Source organism: Phyllostomus discolor, chromosome 4 (genome assembly GCF_004126475.2).
Source record: "Phyllostomus discolor isolate MPI-MPIP mPhyDis1 chromosome 4, mPhyDis1.pri.v3, whole genome shotgun sequence".
Taxonomy (NCBI): Eukaryota; Metazoa; Chordata; class Mammalia; order Chiroptera; family Phyllostomidae; genus Phyllostomus; species Phyllostomus discolor.
In genome coordinates this window covers 100,976,556-100,998,625 of record NC_040906.2, presented here as the reverse complement: position 1 = coordinate 100,998,625, position 22,070 = coordinate 100,976,556, and the positions used below count along the sequence as shown (strand labels likewise).

The following is a 22,070-nucleotide window of genomic DNA, read 5'->3' as shown; positions in this document are numbered from 1 at the left end:
ATAGATGAACCATGAAGATGTCCTCCAGTTTGTAGGTTTTAATAAAGAGAACAGATAAACTGCTTCGTTCATTAGAACAGAATGCTAGTAAAGTCAATAGTGGTTTGGAATCCAAGATGCCTGGAGAATCTGCTTTACATTTAAATGTGATCATAGACATAAGTCACACAACACAGTGAGTATTTGTGAGTTGGCTAGGGATGTCTTAACAAAATGCCCCAGAGTGGGTAGCCTAAATAACAGGAATTTATTTTCTCACAGTTGTAGAAGTTAGAAGCCTGAGATCAAGGTGTTGGCAGAATCAATTGTTTTTTCCTGAGGCCTTTCTGCTTGGCTTGTGGATGTCCCTCTTCTCCCTGTGCCTACACAAGGTCTTTTCCTCTGGGTGTGTCTGTTGTATTCTAATTTCCTCTTGTTCTAAGAAACATGGCCACATAGTCAAAATCTCCTAGTGTATTAAGAGTGATGGCCACGAGTAAGGGAAAGGATGCCAGCCAGTTCCATGCAGTTGGCTTTCCCACTGAAGTCATTTGCAGGAAACAGTCAGAATTGTGGCTTCATTGCAGAGGACATCCCGCTACAACCACGGCAGTTCAGGGCACATGTGCTCCGCGGATATTTAAAGATGAGCAAAAGCCAGAGTATACTGTGTGAAAATCGGGGTGTACTTGTATAAACAAAACTTGTGTTTTTACAGAAATGTGTAAGTTCTACTACCCCATTTCCCAGATGTCTCCATTTGTTTGCACACACCTGATTTCCCTAGATTGCGTTCCTTCTCCACAGCGCAGGGACCTCAGCTCATTGTGGACTCTGCATGGAGACCAGTGTTCTATGGCCCAGGAATACTGATTGCACTCACTGTAACATGGGACTGCCTCATGCACCTGTGCAGAACAGGAATGGAAAAAATTATGTTAAACTATCCAAGTTACAAAAAAATTGCATTTTTGTAATGACTGCTGAACATAACCTGAGAACACCACTGTGGTCCAACTAACTAAATTACATCCCCAAAATGCAAGATATATTTGGCTTCTCTGAAATTACTGACTTGCCTAAAAGAAACATACAGGGGAAATCAACTAAAATATGATGGTATGCCTTCACAGAAGGGAACAAAGGACAGTCATTTCCTATCAACAAAAAAAGGAATTCCATGATTATTTCATTTCCTCAAAGAGCTCACACAGCATTATTAGATGATTCAGCTCTCAATTAGAGGGTATGTTGAATTCTCAGATGTACTTTAAGACATCATTTGTAACAAATACATGTAAGGAAAATTTACTCTAGAACATAAGAGTTTTTTAGAATGCATAAGAAAAGTGGTATTTTTGCAACAAAAAATTCTTTTTATGTCCCCAATGATCAATACTAACAGGCAATCATTTAGCCTCCTGGGCACTGTGGCTTTATATGAATTTAGCTATTTGTAGGATGTTTTCTGAGCACAGCTAAAACATACAGACATAGCACACTCAACAAATACTGTCTAACTGTTAGAGGCTATGCACAATTAGTGACTGAATATTTACAATTTTATGGTAAATACAATCAATGAGTGCCATAAATGAATTCTTAGGTTACATCCTATGTGTTTGTGATGATTTTTTTCCTGAAATTGTATTCCAATGGGTAGTCAATTGAATTTGTCTGCCTCACTGAGGTTGAATTTAAAATGCATTAGTCCTCAATATAGAGCACAGTATTCTCCCTCAGTAAGGGGGAAAAAAACCAAAACTGTTCCATTGCATTATGTAACTCTAGACAACAAAGATGGCTCTAGTTTAGTATGCTGATCAAGAGTGGTTCACCCTATTACCAAAATACTTAATTAATGCCTTTCTTCATAAATAAGAATTTAAGTCTGGTTCCTTTCCACCCCTTGCTTTTCTAATTCCATAAAATTGTAAATGATGACTAGGTAGTGCTATCCAAATAGAACCATTACTTCTAGGTTTACACTAAATGCAGGGGAAAGCACTATGTAATGGAATAACCAGAAAAAAAGATTGGGGCACTTTCAGCATGCTAGATGGAAATCAAATGAGAAAAGATTATTTGGGAGAATGCATCTTTGGAATTACAAATAATGTTGGAAACTCTTTTTAACTGTGGGGTTGTATTTGGCTTTCATGTAGAGTGCAAAGGATAAGGGAAACCACAAAGTGAAAAATATGTGAGTGCAAAATGAAAGGAGATGGAAAATGGAAGTGAAATGGGTGTAGAGAAAGTAGGGAATTAAGTAACAAAAGAATCACATTTCATGCTATAAATACTGACAGAAATGAAATGAAAGGGTCAGAAGCAGTGTCTATATTAGAATAACTTGTAAAGGAGAAATGTGCTCAAAAACGCTGATAGGATACTAGAGGTTAGAAAAAAAAATTGTAAAAAATGAAAAGACATGACCCCAACCAAACAGACAGCAGAAAACTGAGCTCATAACAGCTGAAGGTTTAGCTGACTCATCTGCACTATGGAGATGAAGCTTTCACTAAATTCATAGGTTTGTTCTATAAACTCTTCAAAGAAAGGCTGTAGGTTTGCATATAAGATACAAGAAAGTCTGTCAAACTACTTTGTATAAACAGAGGATGGAAGAAAAATTGATTAAAACATAATTTTTGCCACACCTCATGATGAATCAGTCTATAAGCAAAAGGATATCTTCCTTGAAATGGATTCATTTTTCTAAAGCTGTTAATACTAAGCAGAGCTTATGTTTCTGCCCTCCCTCCCATATAAAGCCCCAAGGTCAAACAGAAAATGAAAAACTGTTTAGTTGTATGTACTTCTTATATAAACACTTGAACACTTGGTGAATATTGACTTACTGTTTTGTTTTTACTTTTTATGTTCCAGAGATCTCCACCTGTGGCAGAATAGCTCACCTCAATGATAAGCTACTGAAAGAGAGGGAGCAGGTTTATGTAGGAAAACGCTGACCCACCTTGATAATGGTGTGAAAATAGCACCCCTTAAAGAAGATTCTCCAGTTCTATGGATTTACTTGATCCCTGCTCCCCAAGTGCATCTGCTAAATGTGTACTAACTTATAACATCAGGATGCACATGTACAGGGCTGGGACGGTGGTGGTGGTGGTCATGGACACACTTTGGGTTGCTGGGGGAGCAAACATCTTTGGTAAAGTCATTTCTTTTATTTCTCTATATGTCTCCTATTCTCTCAAACTAATTCAACCCTTTTTTCACCTTTGTCTTAATATCATATGTTCTTCCTTTCCCTTAAGTAATATTGAGAGAATATGCTCAGAGAAATACAATTTGCACTTTTAATACCTAAATATACTTCTGGTCAGCATATTTAACCAGAAGTCAGAACTGGACCATTAGTGCTTATTTATGAGACTACTTCAAACAAACAAACTTGTGAGCAGGTAGGGATGAAGTTTCAGTGATATCTGCATTTCAAAAGACATGGAGAGGGACTTCCGGCCAAGATGGAGGCATAGTTAGATACCTCCTCACACAACCAAAAGAAGGACAACAACAATTTAAAAAGAAAATACAACCAGAACTGACAGAAAATTGAACTATATGGAAGTCCGACAACCAAGGAGTTAAAGAAGACATATTCATCCAGACTGGTAGGAGGGGAGGAATTGGGCAGCAGGGGTGGAGAAGACTCATGGCAAGGTGGTGGCTGGCAGACCGGGTGGTCCCACATTCCAGCACAGATAAACCAGGCGAAACTGTGGAGCGGGATGGACTGCACAACCCAGGGTCTCAGCACGGGGAAATAAAGACTTAAAGCACTGATTGAAAATACCTGTGGGGGTTGAGGTGAAAGCGGGAGAAACTCTCAGTCTCACAGGAGAGTTCGATGGAGAGACCCACAGGGTCCTAGCATGTATACAGACCTGCCCACCCAGGAATTGACACCAGAAGAATCCAATTTGCTTGTGGGAAGCGACAGAAGTGACTGAAATCCAGCAGAGAGTGGAGCAAGTGCCATTGTTCCCTCTTGGACCTCTTCCCCACCTAGCAGTGTCACAACCCAGGGATTTGGGTTACCCCGCCCTTAAGACTCCACCCCTCACTACATAACAGGCATGTCAAGACAAAAAGAAAATGGTGCAAAGGAAAGAACAGATCAAAGCTCTAGAAAAAATACAACTAAGTGACAAAGAGGTAGCTAACCTATCAGATGCACAATTCAAAGCACTGGTGATCAGGATACTCACAGAGTTGGTTGAATTTGGTCGCATATTAGAAGAAAAAATGAAGGCTATACTAAGTGAAATAAAGGAAAATGTATAGGGAACCAATAGTGATGGGAAGGAAATTAGAACTCAAATCAATGGAATGGACCAGAAGGAAGAAAGAAACATACAATCAGAAAAGAATGAAGAAACAAGAATTCAAAAAATGAGGAGAGGTTTAGGATCCTCCAGGACATCTTTAAATATTCCAACATCTAAATTATAGGGCTACCAGAAGGAGAAGAGGAAGAGCAACAAGTGGAAAAGTTATTTGAACAAATAATAAAGGAGAACTTCCCTAATCTGGCAAAGGAAATAGACTTCCAGGAAGTCCAGGAAGCTCAGAGAGTCCCAAAGAAGTTGGACAAGGAGGAATACACCAAGACACAGCATAATTACATTACCCAAGATTAAAGATAAGAAGAGAATCTTAAAAGCATCAAGAGAAAAGAAGAGAATTACCTACAAAGGAGTGTCCATAAGACTATTAGCTGATTTCTCAAAAGCAACCTTGCAGGCAAGAAGAGGCTGGAAAAGAAGTATTCCAAGTCATGAAAGGCAAGGACCTCCATCCAAGATTGCTCTATCCAGCAAAGCTTTCATTTAGAATGGAAAGGCAGATAAAGTGCTTCCCAGATAAGGTCAAGTTAAAGGAGTTCATGATCACCAAGCCCTCATTATATGAAATGTTAAAGGGATCTATCTAAGAAAAAGAAGATAAAAAATATCTACAGTAAAATGACAGCAAAACCACAATTATTAACAACCACCTAAAACAAAAACAAAAACAAACTAAGTAAACAACTAGAACAGGAACAGAACCACAGAAATGGAGATCATATGGAGGGTTAGCAACAGGGGAGTGGGAGGAGAGAGAGTAAAAAGGTACAGAGAATAAGTAGCATAGACGGTAGGTAGAAAATAGATAGGTGGAGGGTAAGAATAGCATGGGAAATGTAGAAGCCAAAAAACTTATATGTATGGACACATGGACATGAACTAAAGTGGGGGAACGTGGGTGGGAGAGGGTGTGCAGGGTGGATGGGGCAACAGTAATAGTATAATCAATAAAATATATTAAAAAAGAAATGGTAAAAAAACAAAGACATGGAGAGGAGAATAGTGCTCAATAAGTATATGCTGAATTAAAACTAATTTTTGAACATGCCCAGGTTGCTAAATGGCTCTTAGTTAATTTGCCAGAGAAAACAGGCCCACTAAATGGAACACATAAGAAGTGTTGTACGAAGCTCAAAGGCCAATAAGAAGAAATAAAAATGAAAGCCTTTGCTTTCCATTATGGGGCTTTGGTGAAGAACTGCAATCACTCCGTCATCAAAGACACTGTTTGATGAGTTTGTTATGGGAAAGAAAGGCTGTCCCTTAACAGTTGTGAAAATTGTCTCCTAAGAGTCCTTTTCCTTCAGGCAAGGAATCTTACCTAGAGGATCAAGAACACCCAGAAGAGGAAAAAGGCAGCAGGTATTCAAGAATAAAAATTAACTACCAAGAGTGTGTGCCCAATCTCTTCTCCTTTTAGTTCTGCCTATTTCATACTGCTATTTAGTTGGTGCTCATTATAGTTTTACATTAAAAGTGTGTTAAAACTTGGACTTTATCAGGGTATCATATGGAAATGATCTAAAGGAGAGAAATGAGCCATGGGAAAGTTAAATGAAAATCATTTTTAATGGCACAAATTAGGAAGAAAATAACAGAACTTAATAGTACCATCCAAGCTAAAAAATGTCAGCTGAAAAGTCTAAATCTTCTGAGACAGGTAACATTACATTCTCCTAGTAATGAGTACTATTTATTACTTCTTCATTGGGGAGTCATGTTTTTATAATTTTTCTAGTTCTGGAGTCATATCATAAACAAATTCACTGAGTCAACTTTTTAATATTTATTAAGTAAGCCACCGCTTGCGGTAATTGATTACTTGAATTAAGTACTGTTTTCTGATACCACTCTCCAATTACAGACTGAATCTCCTGAAAAAAAAAGTTGGAATCTAATGGGCATCAGTGGGTGTCATTATTACATACCAGAATTTTAGAATTCAAGCATTCAAGTAAAGCAAACAATTCAAAAACAACCACAATAAAAACAAAGTCAAATAGTCCTGATCAATACGGTTCAGTTGATTGAGTGTTGTCCCTCAAAGTTAAAGGTTGCAGGTTGGATTCCCAGTCAGGTCACATATCTGGGATAGAGGTTCAGAACAAATGCAAGAGGCAGTCGATTGATGTCTTCCCTTCTCTTTCTCTCTCCCTTCCTCTCTCTCTAAAAATAAATCAATATAATCTTTAAAAATTTTAATAAAGGAAAATTCATGGTCTCAAATTTTCTATAGCAATAACCCTTTGCTCCAATGAGGCTGTCCATGAAGACCAAGGTAGAAAGCTTCAGGATTGAGACCTACATGCTGGCCACTGTGGCTATTTTGTCCAACTTGAAACTGGTTCAAAGGCCCATCTGGGACCATAGCCAGAGGCTGTTCCATTGTAATGTGAAAGAAACTGGTCTCTGGGAGTGGTGAGATCAATGAAACATTAAGGATTCCCCACTCCTTCAAATGTTACCAGTTCTTAACATAAGATCTACAAACTTGCTTCTGATCAGGTCTGGGGTCCTCATTCCTTATCCATGCTTTCTCTTTTCTCACTAAGTCTTATGCCTTCCCTCCTGAAAGATCTTCTAGGCTACAGTTTCTCTCAACTTACTGAATTTACCTCTTTTCTTATTCAACCAGCAACTAAGTTTCATTCTCCTCCACTAGGACCTGTCTGATTGACTGGAAAGTATCACTTTTACACAATTACACATTAAACTTTTGCTTCCATTTTTATTAATTATACATTTAAATCTGTTTTTTTACAGTGTAACATATGCAATTGAACCCATGTGCTCTGCAATGTGCCCATCAACAGTCCCTAATCACCTCAATAATGTTGTGTGAAAGGTTACAGCTTAGACAACAAATTCTATGTCTTAGGTCTCAATTATCACAATCATTTCAGTTACACAAAATCAGTATGATCTCTATTTATAGGTAGAACTAACTAATGTTTGAAGAAGCTAAGTTAGTCATTCATGGTTAGTACTCAAAATGAGATTGAGAATTCTAATCCTGTGATACTAACTGTGCACACGCTGCCTGATTAGCTTTTTCAGGCACATCACCATGCTCTGAGAGTCAACAGCTGTTCAGCAATAATGTTAATATTTATAAGTTCCTGGGAAAGTAAAACCAAGAACAGAATTTTTAAAGATATCTATTTAGTGGATGATGCCTATAACTTTGTATAGCAGAAATATTGCATAAGCATTGCATTCTTTGTCTTTGGGTATAGAGTCTCCTTTCACAATTTCAAAAACCTTAACAGTGTATTTGGAAACTAAATTCCATGTTTTTTTTTTAGATTTTTTGTTTATTTATTTTTAGAGAGGGAAGGGAGGGAGATAGAGAGAGAGGGAAACATCAATGTGCGGTTGCTGGGGGTTATGGCCTGCAACCCAGGCACGTACCCTGGCTGGAAATTGAACCTGGGACACTTTAGTTCCCAGCCCATGCTCAAAAATTCCATGTTTAAAGAAAGAACAGGACTATGCATTTTAGATGGCTGCAATCCTTTGTGTGAAGGTGGTGGGTTAAAAAATATCCACATGTGTTTTTACATTGGTGTCCATGGGAAAACTATTATGCCCATCATTGTGTGCTATGGGTTGGCTCAAGAGTACAACATTTGAGGTGGTGGTTTTTCTGGAGATGTTGGAGTCTAGTGATTCATACTCAAGGGTGTGGATAACTCAGTTTTAGCCCAGATGCTCAAGCTGGAAGCCTTCTGGCTGCCCTCCATTTCCTGGGCATTTTTGCCCACTAGCTTCTTTAGCACAGCAACTGAAAAGGGTTGCTCAGAATGCTCAGAGCTGATCATCATGGCTGCTTTGTGAAATTCACCATTGGTTTTATTGATTTATTTTTAAACTGTTACCAATATTTTAATATATTTTATTCATTAATAAATATTTTTACATGATTGATCTTATTCTCCAGATAAAAAACCACTTAGGCCTATTATATCTGCCACTTGCCAGTGCCCCAAAATAGCACAGAGAAAACCTCCATCAGAACAGAAGCAGGTCCATCTCAACTTCCAGGGTGTGGTTATCTGTCAGGATTCTAACCTCATCACCCTACATATCTAGACTTTGCGTGTTGTCCTTTGCCACCATGTCTTTTGATTCTATTCTTCTAAGGCAGCCTGCTTGCATGCTCTCATATATACTGCCAACTCCAAACAATCTCAAAGTGCCATCCCCATCTCATAAACTCCACCCTTCCATTTATCACCAAATCAAATATGTATTATGTGTTTTCTTCTCAATTTTGACATTAAAAATTAAAAGTAAACCTAATAATAATGAGTCAGTTTTATCTGTAAAATTTATCCACAAGTAAAATCTTAAATATTATTATTATTGAAATAATAAGGGTGGTAGGGATGCCCCATCTCCTAAAAACTGCAGTTTCCAAGCTACATGTGCACACCCGAGAACCAGAGCATCAGTGAAGCAACCTTTGAATGCAGTCCCATGCCAAGCCTTGTCTGTGGTCTTAATGAGTAATATAATCTCAGACATGTTGGTATCACCACTTGTAAACTGAAGTTAGGCAATGTTGTGACTAATGAAGTTTTAATGTCATTTAAAAGCACTGCTGAATTTGAAAGCACTCATTAGAACGTTTGTTAACATAGGCTAAGGACATAAAGCCATCATACCAAAATCTCAGGGAACCACTGCTTTTACATGTGAAGAAAAGAAGAAACGGACTGTTTTTTAGCCCACTTCTGTTATGTTTTGGACAAAACAGTAATGTTTTGTTTATGTTTTAATAAAAATTATATTGTACAGAGTAGCTATTTTTCTAATACTGAATACTGAATAATATTTTTTTGCTGAGAAGTTCTAAGCTCCATATCCATTACCTTTCATTTTCTAATGATCTACACTACTAACCCCCCTCCCTCTGACCTAAATGTCACTGATGATCTTTTAAGTACAGAGTCTTCAAAATCAAGACCAACATCCATGCACAGGTAAGTCATCTCTGTCACCCACATGGTCCTATTTCCGCCCCCCCCCCATGGTAGGAGAGGGGGTGGGTACAGAAACTCAATAAGACCACAAGCAATGCATGTACTTCCTCTCCCTCCCCCATGTTTCCTGCCTTCTTGAAGGATGTCACATATAGCCCACACACTATAGAAGGTATTTACTAGAGGGAAGCCCCAAAGCCCTCCTCTAAAAGGGCATGGTTAAAGCTCTGTTATCTGTGCTGAGACATTTTAGATTATTTATAAATGCAAATAAGTAAAAATGCCCTAGCTAAAGCATAGTATTATATTACTCCCTATAGCAGATTTATATTTCTTATTGTGTGCTATTTAAGCAATTAAGAAACTAAACCATGGTCTTAAAGTTCACTACACAGTAAGGGACTCTCAGAAAAAAAATCAATATTGTGCAGATCCTTTAAGTGCATGGCAAAAGAGTAATCAGACTCTCTCTCTGTTCCTGGTATGAATCACAGAACTGAGTGAACATACTGGCATAGGCAACTTGGGGCAAGTTGAACAGCACAGCCCACTCTGCTCCACAGAACTGTGTAAGCAATCATAACAAAAGAGAATGAGAGGAGGAAAATCACTACAAAATCTGCACTGCCTTCTCCAATACCCTGGGAGATGCTGCCCACTACCTGGCTGTGTACTGGCAAGACATCAGATGGAGTTTGCTCACAGCATCTCACAGCATGCCATGGACTGCTGTCATGGTGGCTCTTTGGATTTTCACATAACAGAATGCAGTTATCAGTCAAGCTGAAGTAAAAAAAAGGCAACACTATGCCAGCTATGCTTGATACTTCCAGAAAACTCTAGCAGAATGGAGCCCATAGTTCTTTAGAAAAGAGGTTATAGATAAGCCTTGAGGACATTATGCTAAGTGAAAACAGCTACTCGCAGAAGTACAAATACTGCAGGAGTCCATTTCCATGAGGTATCTCAAATAGTCAAACTTATTGAAACAAAGAATAGAATGGCGGTTGTCAGTAACAGGGGAGAAAAAAATAACAAGATGCTAAGCAATGAATACAAAGCTTCAGTTATGCAAAATGAATAACTTCTGAGGTCTACTAGACAACACTGTACCTATGGATAAGAATACTGTATATTATACACTAAAGCCTGTTAAGTGCCATGACTACAATTAATTTCTTTAAAAACTAAAAGAGGTCTGTGTCTCAGGGGGAACTGGACTGTACCCCAGTTGATGGAGTGGTGTTGGGGACTTTTGCCCTGACTGTCTGAAAGAAGATGTGTAGGAGCCTGGTGAAAATAATAGAGTGACAGACAGAGACTGGATATCAGAAAATGACCACCAGGAATCGGGTAAGAAAGAAAAACTTTCCCTGTTGCAATAAAAAGAGTGTGAAATGAAGACTACTCTGCTTCCTGGCAGGTAACAAACATTTTATAAGTTATAGGCATAAGGCGGTGGTAAAGCAGACTTGAATGGATCCTGATTCTCAGAAACAGATGTCTGAAAGGTCTATGGTAATGTTTGGGCTTTATTAAGAAATGAAGGAGAAGGGGTTTAAGCCTGAGACTTGCAACTCATTAGGTAAGTGTCAACAGAAGTGGAAGCTTTGGGGGAAACCCTTCCTTTCCTATTGGCCTTTGCTGGGAGAGGTCTTATATAGCTCTACCTCTTCCCAAACATCACTGCCACTTTTTGGAAACATTTAAGTTAGTATATTCTAGAATCTGGGCACACATTAAAACTTCCTCTCTTTACCAACAGAATTATGAAGAAAAAGACAAGATATCAGCCTCCCAAGTGCACTGATTCCAGGGAGGTTTGCTAATGAGCAGATCAGCAGAAGCCCTCAAGTTTGCCAAGAAAACTTCTTTGTAACGTATTTACCATCTTCTTTCATCTGATGTTGGCTTAATTGGGGAAAATTGGATGCTGAGTGTGACCTGAAAAGCAGTCAGGACTTTGGAAGGTTTACCCAGAGTTTAGTAATATTCTCAGTAGGCAAGCACAAAACTGGCTTCCAGGACCACATCTAACAGGAGAGCCCTGTAATTGGTAAGAAATTCCTTTTCTGCGTTTCTTATTATGCCAGGAGAGCTCTGGGTCCACCATGCCACAATCTCTCTCTCTTTTTTTTAAAGATTTGATTTGTTTATTGTTAGAGAAAGGGAAGGGAGGGACACAGAGAGGGAGAGAGACATCAATGTGAGAAAGAAAATTTGATTGGTTGTTTCTCATACGCACCTAGACCAGGTATAGAACTTGCAACCCAGGCATATGCCCTGACCAGGAATCAAACTAGTGACCTTTTGCTTTGCAGGTTGATGCCCAAGCAATTGAGCCATACCAGTCAGGTATGCCACAGTCTCTTAATCATTGCCACAGAGGAATGTTTCCTACTCTGAAGTGCATTAGAGCTTTCAGGTATCACTTATTCCACAGTATTATAGAGTTAAAGAGAACAGAACAGAAGGAGCCATCAAAAATTGCCATTATTCTGTCTAGTGAGACCAACACACACACACACACAAAGGAAAAACATAAGAACTGGAGCCTGCAAACTTCATTTATAATTTGGTTAATTTCTAATTGATCATATCATAGCAAGCAGGAAGACAGGAGAAGATCACTGTTATCTTTCCATCCAAGAAAAAAAAAGACATAACTATTAGTTCTTTATAATTTGGAGCAAAAGAGAAAAAATAAATTTACTACTATAAAATATCCCTAAAGAGACTATTTGTACAAAGATGTTATGTGTTATGCACATACAGTGGTCTTTTTCTTCTTCTGTAGCATATTTACTATCTTCTAAATGTTTGAGAAAGCAACTCTTAGGCCACAGTGTATTCTAAAGAGTTTATTTCCCTGTGTGAGAATACAAAGCTAGGCACAGTGCAAAATCGCTTTTCAAAATACAAACTCTAGTGAGAATTTTCCCATGACAACCCTGATGTACTGGGGCTAAGCTAAAATGAATCACAAAGCCACAAGAGATGTTTCATAACCAAGGATGGTGCAGCCTAACCTTTGCAGAAATGAGACAAGATTGATTGGATAAATGCCCTGAGTGGTAGGGATCAGTGGGTTGGGTGTCATCCTGTAAACCAAAGGGTCACAGTTCAACTACTCAGACAGATCCCCAGTTGGGATGTGAGGGAGACAACCAATTGATGTTACTCTTCTTCTCTTTGTCCCTCCATTCCCCTCTCTCTAAAAATAAGTAAATAAAAATCTTTTTTAAATGGCTGATTGAATAATGGAATCCCTGCCATTCACATACATGGTGGTAAATTGGGATCTTGGCACTGATTCCCACCATAATTTAATCAGTTGCAAACACTTATTAGGGGCTAATTGAAAGCTGTTGCATTATGCAATAAAGAGTATTTTGTTGGAACCACTGTTCCTCTGGGGCAGACAGTGAAGAGAGACAAGGGCTGATACAGGCCTTTTGGTTGCTTACAAAATGAAAACAGAAGATGATTATGGAAGGAAAATGATGGTTTAAGGCAGATCTATACCTGGCCTCCATTTTAGAAAACCATAGTTTGACCAAAGGAAAGACAGTTCTGATGGTAAGGTAGAAGTCATGTCTAACACAGACAAATATTACTATATACGACATAAATAATAAAATGATCCCTGGGAACTTGGCAACATGGGTTATTTAAAAAACTTGAAAATGAAGACATTAAAGTGTGTTACAGAATGATTGATTAACTCATTTACACAAAGTTGACATGTTTATACAAACTTGGCCTCGATAAAAAATTAAAACATAGATACATGTGTGCATGTGCAGCCAACTGCATTCCTGAAATATTTATTATTTAAGACTAAGAATTCCAGCAATCATATTTTCTGCAAACAGCCTTTCTCTGTGCCAAAACAAACAAACAAAAAACCCACAACAATAAAAACACAAATACTTTATACACCATGTCCCTGGTTTACACTCTGCACTCAATAGATGTATATAGGCTTAAATAATAAATGAATGACTGCAGGAATATTTTCTGCACATGCTTCCTGAAAAGCAGACCTAGTCCAAACCATAATCCTGGTATCACTGGAAGCTAAAAGTTTTGACTTCTCTGTAATTAATTTTACTGGGATTTTAGTATTAGGTATCAATAATTCAAATCCAATTGCTTGTAACTATACTCTGGCCCCAGTATGTGAAAGTGGATATACAAATAAATTCACAGAGTCTTCATGACATTTCTTAGATTTATGCAAATTCAAAATTCTCTCATTGCTGAATTCATTTTTGATTTATCTGAATATAGATGGCAGTAGTACCCCATTTCCCCATCACAATTAAGGACATCTTGAATTAATTAAGAAAAATACAAGCTTCTGAATGACTCCCTTTTTATTCTCTTGAAGACAGGTAGTATTCAGGGTGATCAGCACTCACCATATTGAGTAAAGGTAGACCCTGCTGGCCACAAAGGAGCCAGGCTCACCTGGACAATTGAATCTCTCAGAAGGTGGGAACCATACCTCTCATGTTGCACATCTCTTATGTTGTACACAACCTCTGGCATGCACTGGGTTCCTGCACATGAATGAATGCATGTTGAACTTAACTGAACTCTAGGAAGTACAGGGCTTATGGTTCTAGATCTGAGCTTATACCTTACTTAGTGAGGGTTGGGGGTCTGTTAAAAGGTTCCTCCTTAGCAGGATAAGCACTGCTTGGGTGGATGAAGTGGTATCTATAGAGCAATTTATGAGATGGCACCATCAGGTACTCTACTTGTATTGGATTTCTGCCCCCCATTATTGGATTCCTTGGTCAGACCCACTAAATTGATAAGGTGGTCCTCTATAGGAGTGGCTTCATTTAAATGATGGGTGAAGTGATCCTTTGCACTGTGTGAGAGAGATCACCTGTGCTGTAGTGGGCAGAGAAGTATGAAGGAAGCTGTGAGAAAGGAGTTGGTTCAGGTTGTGTCATTAGTTTCCTGGCAGCTCAGTTAAGGGACTCTTAGGGTCTTGCTTTCCTCTTTATAACCTGATATTAATACTTATTTTCAAAATAAGTATAGCATGGTATGTGGGCTTTAGAACTTTGAAAGAGTTTACTATAATAAGTATTATTTGTTTTGAGTAAGATTAGCACTAAAGCATGGAGTTTGAAGAGGTTTTGGAGCTGGAAGTAAAATATATATGATCATCTATTTCAATGGCATCATTTTCATCAAAATTATACCTGTAGTCCCATATAAATTAACATAATAAACTTTAAATACTTGCTAACATTGCACCCAAACCTGGGAGATGTGACAGATTGAAAGAGACAGACAAATGCCTTGAATGTTTTACATGCTTTCTCATCTTCCACAGCACCTATTGCATTATTGAGAAAAAGAGATGCACAATCAGCATCAGCTAAACCAGCAGAACAACCCAAGTCATTCCAAAAATTGCCCTATCATTTCTGATAAAGATACAAAGGAGTATTTACAAATTCTGTAGTCACATCAATTTTTGACATTTCCCTTGAGCATGAAATGATTCCTCCTAAAAAGAAAAAGTTTCTAATTTTATAGCTTAGGCATATGAAGTGCCCTATGCTGCAAGACTTAATTAAAAACCATTATTAATCTAGGAACCATTTGCTACATACAAGGTAGAGTGTAAGATATTGGTAAGGAATAAAAAGAAAAGAGTATGAATATCATAAAATTGTACAGTATTAAAGAGAACTGTAATCTGATAACAGAGATATTTTGACAGCTGGAGCTTTCAACAGCAGCAGGAATATTTCTTGCACTTGCTCATTTATACATGCATTAATTCATCAGACATCTACTAAGCTCTGCTATGTAAGACTCATAATCTCCCTAGATGCTAGATAAATAAATATGAAACAAATCCTTTCCTCTTGTGGAGGTGATGACAAACTATGAGCCATGGACCAAATTTGGCCTGCTGCCTATTTCTTTCGTGTTTAAAACTGGGATATAATTTACATATCATTAAGTTCATTCTTGAAAGTGTACAATTTAGTGTTTTTTAATATGGTTGCTAAGTTGTGCAACCATCACAACTATTTCTAATTTATGGTATATTCATCACCCCCCAAAAAATGTCCTTTATCAGTCATCAACCATTCTCTCTGTCCCCTGGCCCCCAGCAATCAAACACTAAAACACACTCTTCTTCTATAGATTTTCCTTTTCTAGACACTTAATATAAACTGAATCATACAATACCTGGCCTTTGTGTCTCATGTTACTTTATTTAGCATAATATTTTCAAAGCTTTCCCATGCTGTAGCATAAATAAGTACTTGATTATTATTTATGGTTGAGTAACATTCAATTGTTTAATATCATATTTGTTTATCCATTCTTCAAGCTGCTGGGCATTTAGGTTGTTTTCATCTTTTGGCTCTTATGAATAATGCTGGTATGAACATTTGTATATAAGTTTTCATATGAATATATAGAGAGAGAAAGAGAGAGAGAGACTATCGTATGTCCTAATATATGGCCTATCTTGGAAAATGTTCCATGAGTGATTGAGAAGAATGCATGTTCTGCTCCTCTTGAGTAGAGTGTTCTATACTTATTTAGCTACCTTTACCTTTAGTGGTACTCTTTATGTCTTCATCTATATTTGAATTATAGTCTCATGCCTTTCCATTTGAGTGTGAAAGACTTCCTTTAGTATTTTGTGTAGGGCCAGCAATGATTTGGTTTAATTGTTTTTAATTATATTTTATTCATTATGCAATTACAGTTGTCCCAGTTTTACCCCTTTGCCACCCTTCAACCAGCACCTCCATTCCCTCAGGCAATCCCCATACCATTGTTCATGTCCGTGGGTCACATGAGTAAGTTTTATAGCTGCTCCATTTCCTAGAATGTACTTTACACTCTCATGGCTATTCTTTGACTACCGATTTACACTTCTTAATCCCCTCACCCATTCACCCATTTCCCCATACTCCCCTCCCATCTGGCCATCATTAAATGCTCTTTGTATTCATGATCCTATTTCTGTTCTTCTTGTTTGCTTAGATTTTTAGATTCAATTGTTGATAAATATATACTTATTGCCATTTTATCATTCATAGTTTTGATCTTCTTTTTCTTTAATAAGACATTTTAACATTTCATATAACAATGGTTTGGTGATGATGAACTCCTTTAGTTCTTTCTTGTCTGGGAAGATCTTTATCTGCCCTTCAATTCTAAATGGTAGCTTTGCTGGATAGAGATTCTTGGCTGTAGGTGCATGCCTTACATGAGTTTGAATATTCTTGCTAATGTCTTCCAGCCTGCAAAGTTTCTTTTGAGAAATCAGCTTACAGTCTTATGGGAACTCCTCTGTAGGTAACCGCTTTTATCTTGCTGCTTTTATGGTTCTCTGTCTTTAACCTTTGACATTTTAATTATGATGTGTCTTGGAGCGGGCCTTTTTGCATCCATCTTGTTTGGAACTCTCTGTGCTTCCTGGACTTGCATGTCTATTTCCTTCACCAAATTAGTTTCTTGTCATTATTTTTTCAAATAGATTTCCAACTTCTTGATCTTTCTCTTTTCCCTCTGGAACCACTATGATGTGAATGTTGAAACACTTGAAGTCCCAGAGGCTCCTTACACTATCCTTGTTTTTCTGGATTCATTTTTTCTTCTTTTGTTCTGCATGGTTGTTTTTTGTTTCTTTATCTTCCAATTCATTGATTTGATTCTCATCTGCATCTACTCTACTGTTGTTTCCCTATAAAGTGTTCTTTATTTCAATTAGTATACCTTCATTTCTGACTGGATCTTTTTTGATGCTGTTTAGGTCCTCACTAAGTTCCTTGACCATCCTCATGACCAATGTTTTCAACTCTTTCTCTGATAGATTGCTCATCTCCATTTTGTTTAATTCTTTTTCTAGAGTTCTGTTTTGTTCTTTTCTTTGGGTCATGCCATGTTTCTTTGTCTCCTCATTTTGGTAGCCTCCCTGTGTTTCTTTCTTTTATCCAGTAGAGCTGCTTTGACTCCATGTCTTGGTAGTGTGGCCTAATATAGTAGGTGTCCTGTAGGGTACAGTGGCACAGTCTCCCCTACCACCCAAGTTGGGTAATTGAGGTGTGCCTTATGTATGGGCTGAACACACCCTCCTCTTGAGGTTGAGCTTTGATTGCTGTTGACAAGTCAATGGGAGGGATTTCCTCAGGCCAGTCAGCTGCCTGGAGGCTGTGACTACTAACCACCAACCTCCACCCTCCTTGGAGGATCAGATGTGCTCCAGTGTAGCCTGTAAATATCTGCTGTGTGCATAGGCTCTGGGGTTCCCTGGGTGGCACAGACCAAAGTCAGCCCCCACCTGTGTTCTGCCCGGGGCCACCCTGCATGAGCTACAAAGCAATCTGCAGATGACTGCTACTTGTGCTTGGCTTGGAAGTTCCCAGGCAAAGCCAAGCTTTGAATCTAGGCTGTCTGCTGGTATTGCCAGGCCTGGGGTCACTTAGAAAGAGGTATGAGACCTGGGGGCTTACTGAGGCCAGCTGTTGCTTGTTTGAGAAAGTTTAGGAAGTTGTGAAGTATGACCCAAGACCAGCTATTCATATGAACAAGTCACTATTAACAGCTTGGTTGGGTCCATAAGTTGGGTAGAGCAGAGCCTCAGGGGATCTCCTGTACAGTGCAAATAATGTCAGCCAAATTGATGGAGTCTCAGATATGGCAACTACCTGCCAGCATGGCTTTGTTGGGGGAGGGTTCAGAAAAGGAACAATGGCCACTTCCTGCCTTTCTGTCTGGGACAAAGCTGTCTACCAGCCCTCATCTTGATGTCAAACACTTCAGATCCAACTTGTATGCTCCTGGTGCCTTTCAAGCTGCTATTCCAGTGCTGGAGGTTGCAGGAGTGAGTCTGAGTAAGTCCGTGTGGGGTTCTTTAAAAGGAACTGCTTGAGAATCCAGAAGTTTCTTCCACCAACTCAAATCCCTGCTGGTTTTTGCAGCCAGAAGTTATGAGGGCTTATCTTCCTGACAGTGGTACACTGGGCGGGGGGGCCTGGTATGTGGCTGACTCCTTGCTCCTGAGATACCCCTCCCCCACACATGGGTGTGGACTAGCCCATTCATTTACTCTGCCCCTTCCTACCAGTCTGGATGGAAGGGGTTTCTTTAATTCCATAGTTGTTGGACTTCCATTCAACTCCATTTCTGATGGTTCTGAATGATGGTTGTTCTACAGTTTAGTTGTAATTTTGACATGGTTGTGTGAGGTGTTGAGGCATGTTTACCTACAACTCCATCTTGACTGGAAGTCCTCAGTTTAGTTTATTTGTGAGTTTCTTAATTTCTCCTTGCTTTTTGAAGAATGCTTTTCTCTGGATATAGAATTCTTAGTTCAGTCCTTTTTTTCAGCACTTTAGGTTTTTTTTTTAAAGATTGTATTTATTTTTAGAGAGTGGAAAGGAGGGAGAAAAGAGAGAAACATAAAACAGTTGCATCTCGCATGCCCCCAACAGGTGACCTGGCCTGCAATGCAGGCATATGTCCTAACTGGGAATTGAACCATCAACCTTTCAGTTTATGGGATGACACCTAACCCACTAAGCCACACCATCAGGGTCTCTTTTTCAGCACTTTGAATATGTCTCACCACAGCCTTCTGTCCTCAAAGGTAACTGATGAGCACTTGGCTGTTAATACTGATGTTGATCATTTGTAAATTATTATATAAATTCCTTCTGTTTTGCTGTTTTCAAGATTTTCTTTTTGTGTCTGACTTTGAGAGTTTTTATTATAGTGTGTCTAAGTATAGATCTTTTTGAATTTATGCTATATGGAAATTGTTGTGCTCTTGAATGTGTAATGTGTCTTTATTAACAGAATTTAGGAAGTTTTGATCCTTATTTTTTCAAAATTATTTCTGCCTCTTTTCATGTTTTCTCTTTTTCTGGGACTCCCAGATTTCTGAACCTCTGTTTATTTTTCTCCATTCTTTTCATTTTTTATCTTTCTGTTCCTCAGACTGGATAATCTGATTCTTTTTTCTTTTGCCTGCCCAAACCAACTGATTAGAACCTCTAGTGAAGTTTTTATACTTTTTTAACTCTAAAATACCTATTTGATTCATTATAATTTCTACCTTTTTATTGATATTCTCTATTTTGTTTGACATAATTCTTCTATTTTCCTTTAGTTCTTTGAACTTATTTAAAATGGCTTGCTCAAAATCTTTGCTTAGTAAATATAACATCTCAACTTCCTCAAAAAAATTCTATTGATTGCTTCCTATATATGAACCATATTTTCTTTTTTCTTTGCATATATTTTATTTTTTTTTGTAGAAAATTGAACACCTAAAATAATATAACATGGCAGCTCTGGAAATCAGCTTCTTTCCCTCCTTTAGTGTATGTAGTCATTTTTATTTGTTGTTATTGTTGTTGTTGTTTGTTTAGTGACTTTTTAAACCAATTCTGTGAAGCCTATGTTTTTTGCCTTGTCTAACAATGTCTTTAATGATCTGACAGAGATTCCCTTCAATGCTTAGGACCAATGCGTCTCCTAGTCTTTACGAGAGGTTGTATGTGTTTTCTGTGGCTCACATTCAGCATTCAGCCAGGCAATGTACAGCTCTGCCTTTGTCTTCACTTTCTCCTTGCACAGAGCCTTGGGTCTGAGGTGAGAGGGTCTTTTAAGCGCTCTCCTTAGTATGTGCACAGTGCTCTGTATGTGAATGTCCTCTCCATTCCCAAGAATATGTCTGAGTTTTTCAAAACCACTATGGACATTTTACCCGCTTGGCTTTTCCTTTTAAGCTGTTTGTCATCCTGTTGTTTGTTTCAACTGTTAGCTTATATCTCAAATAGCCACAAGTTAAAAACAATTATCTCTATTTGGGACTAATAATCAGTTCCTTCTGGGCCAATTCTGATTCTGGTCAAACAAGATAGACTTGTAAGTCGGGTCTTCTGGGGAACCATCAGATAGTCAAATAATGACAATTCTTTTTTAAAAATAGGACTTTGAAGAAGCTTCAACATTGTTCAGCACTCTGTAATAGCTACCAGAATGAATATTTTTCACTAGGACTTTGGTCAGTGTCTTTCAAGACTATTGCAGAGCTGGGATTGGGGTCATAGAAATAGGACAAGTTAAAATGCAGTAAATCTTGCTGTTCTAAGATTCAGCCATTTTGCTTAAATACATGCTCCCCAGATTGCTGTAGTCTTTGATTAACATACAGAGTTATTAGAAACTTGATTTGGACTTTTTTTTTTTACCAGTGTTTTTACTGCTTTTATGCAGAGAGGATTTGGGGATGTCCTTTTTCTACTATTTTTACTGACATTGCCCATTTTTTAAAATCAAGTTTTATTAAGTCTCAGACATACCCATTCATTATATGGATTGTCTGTGGCTGCTTTTGCACCACTAAGGCAAGAGCTGAGTGGCTGTAAGAGAATTTTATTGCCTGAAAATTTATATTTGCTTAGCCTTTCTCTTCATCTTATAGTCCATTCTACATGACATCGTAACCTATATTAAACTGTTAATTTTTTAGTTTTTGTGTTTTACAGTGTATGAGCAAGTTGTAGAGAAAAATCTTAAATGGGATATTTTTTGTTGTGAAATTAAATAAAAATAAAATATACTAAGAAATAAGATAAAGGGCTGATTATTCAGAAAGAAGTATGCCATGAACTAGGAGAAAAAACACCCTCCATCTTCAGCGTAATATAAGAATATGACTCTTTGTGTTAAAACTAAATCCACCAAGTTTCAGGTATCATGCCGTGTGGTATGTATCCTTCTCAGTAGAAAGTCATTGTTCTTACTGCAATAAAAGGGTTTCTTTAGTACTCTAAAAATTGATCTTGACAGTTATTATTATAATCTTGAGAGTTAAATATGGGAATATGAAATGAACATTTACTTTTAGCAGATATGTCCTCTCTATATAAGCTATTTAAATCTGCCCAGAGCATGAAATGAGAGACAACCCTGAGAAGATCATGTCACTATCTTATATATCATATGACCAGAAAAAGCCAACTTGAGCAGAGGTATGACACTACATAATTCTTTGGATTTGAAACTCTCCTACCTAACCCCCATTCAAAAGAAGTCTAGGTAGGTCAGGAGTTGTATATAATATGGTCCCTTCCTCACAATTCATGGGATCCAAACTACTTGGGCTTTATTTTTTCTTTCTTTTTAGTCCTTGTAAAACACTGCATATAATAAAGTCTGGATGGTCCTGCGACTGACAAACTCACTTTAGCGGCTTAGTTTCTGGACCCTAAGGCACAGTCAATATCATTTTAGCCTGCTATTCAGGGAGCCTCTGAAAAAACATTACTGATGCTTTTATTCATTATATGGCCAACAATATTTCAAACACAAATTGGGCTGGCCAGAAATAGCATGTGAATATATTAAAGCCATAAAACTAAAGAACTGAGATTTATATGAGACATTGATGTAATCTTGAAGAAAGATTAATGCCTTTGAAAAATAAGAAGAGAGATTGAGAAAACTGGATATCCTGAGTGCTATTTGATAAGAATTTGGTGACTCTAGAATAAGTATCTTAATAGGAAGCTGTGTATAGAATTCTCACTACTAAGTTTGGACCTACAAAGATCATGCACAATCCACTGATACACTCTGAAAGTAGAGAGCAGATTTAATATCAAAACATTTTCAGAGCCTGGGATATTCTGAAATCTCAGAGTATTGTTTTTTTTTCATGTCATAAAAT

General features: G+C 37.9%; 1 protein-coding gene across 3 annotated transcripts in view; it reads right to left on the bottom strand.

Annotated features, from left to right (window-relative positions):
* The window catches only part of THSD7B (thrombospondin type 1 domain containing 7B), a 903,223-nt gene that overhangs the window by 119,888 nt on the left and 761,265 nt on the right, over positions 1–22,070 (bottom strand). For all 3 annotated transcript variants that reach the window (XM_036023677.1, XM_036023678.1, XM_028509548.2), the window contains one exon: positions 754–887. In XM_036023677.1, the coding sequence (XP_035879570.1) occupies positions 754–887 (134 nt within the window). The remainder of the gene's footprint in view (positions 1–753; positions 888–22,070) is intronic.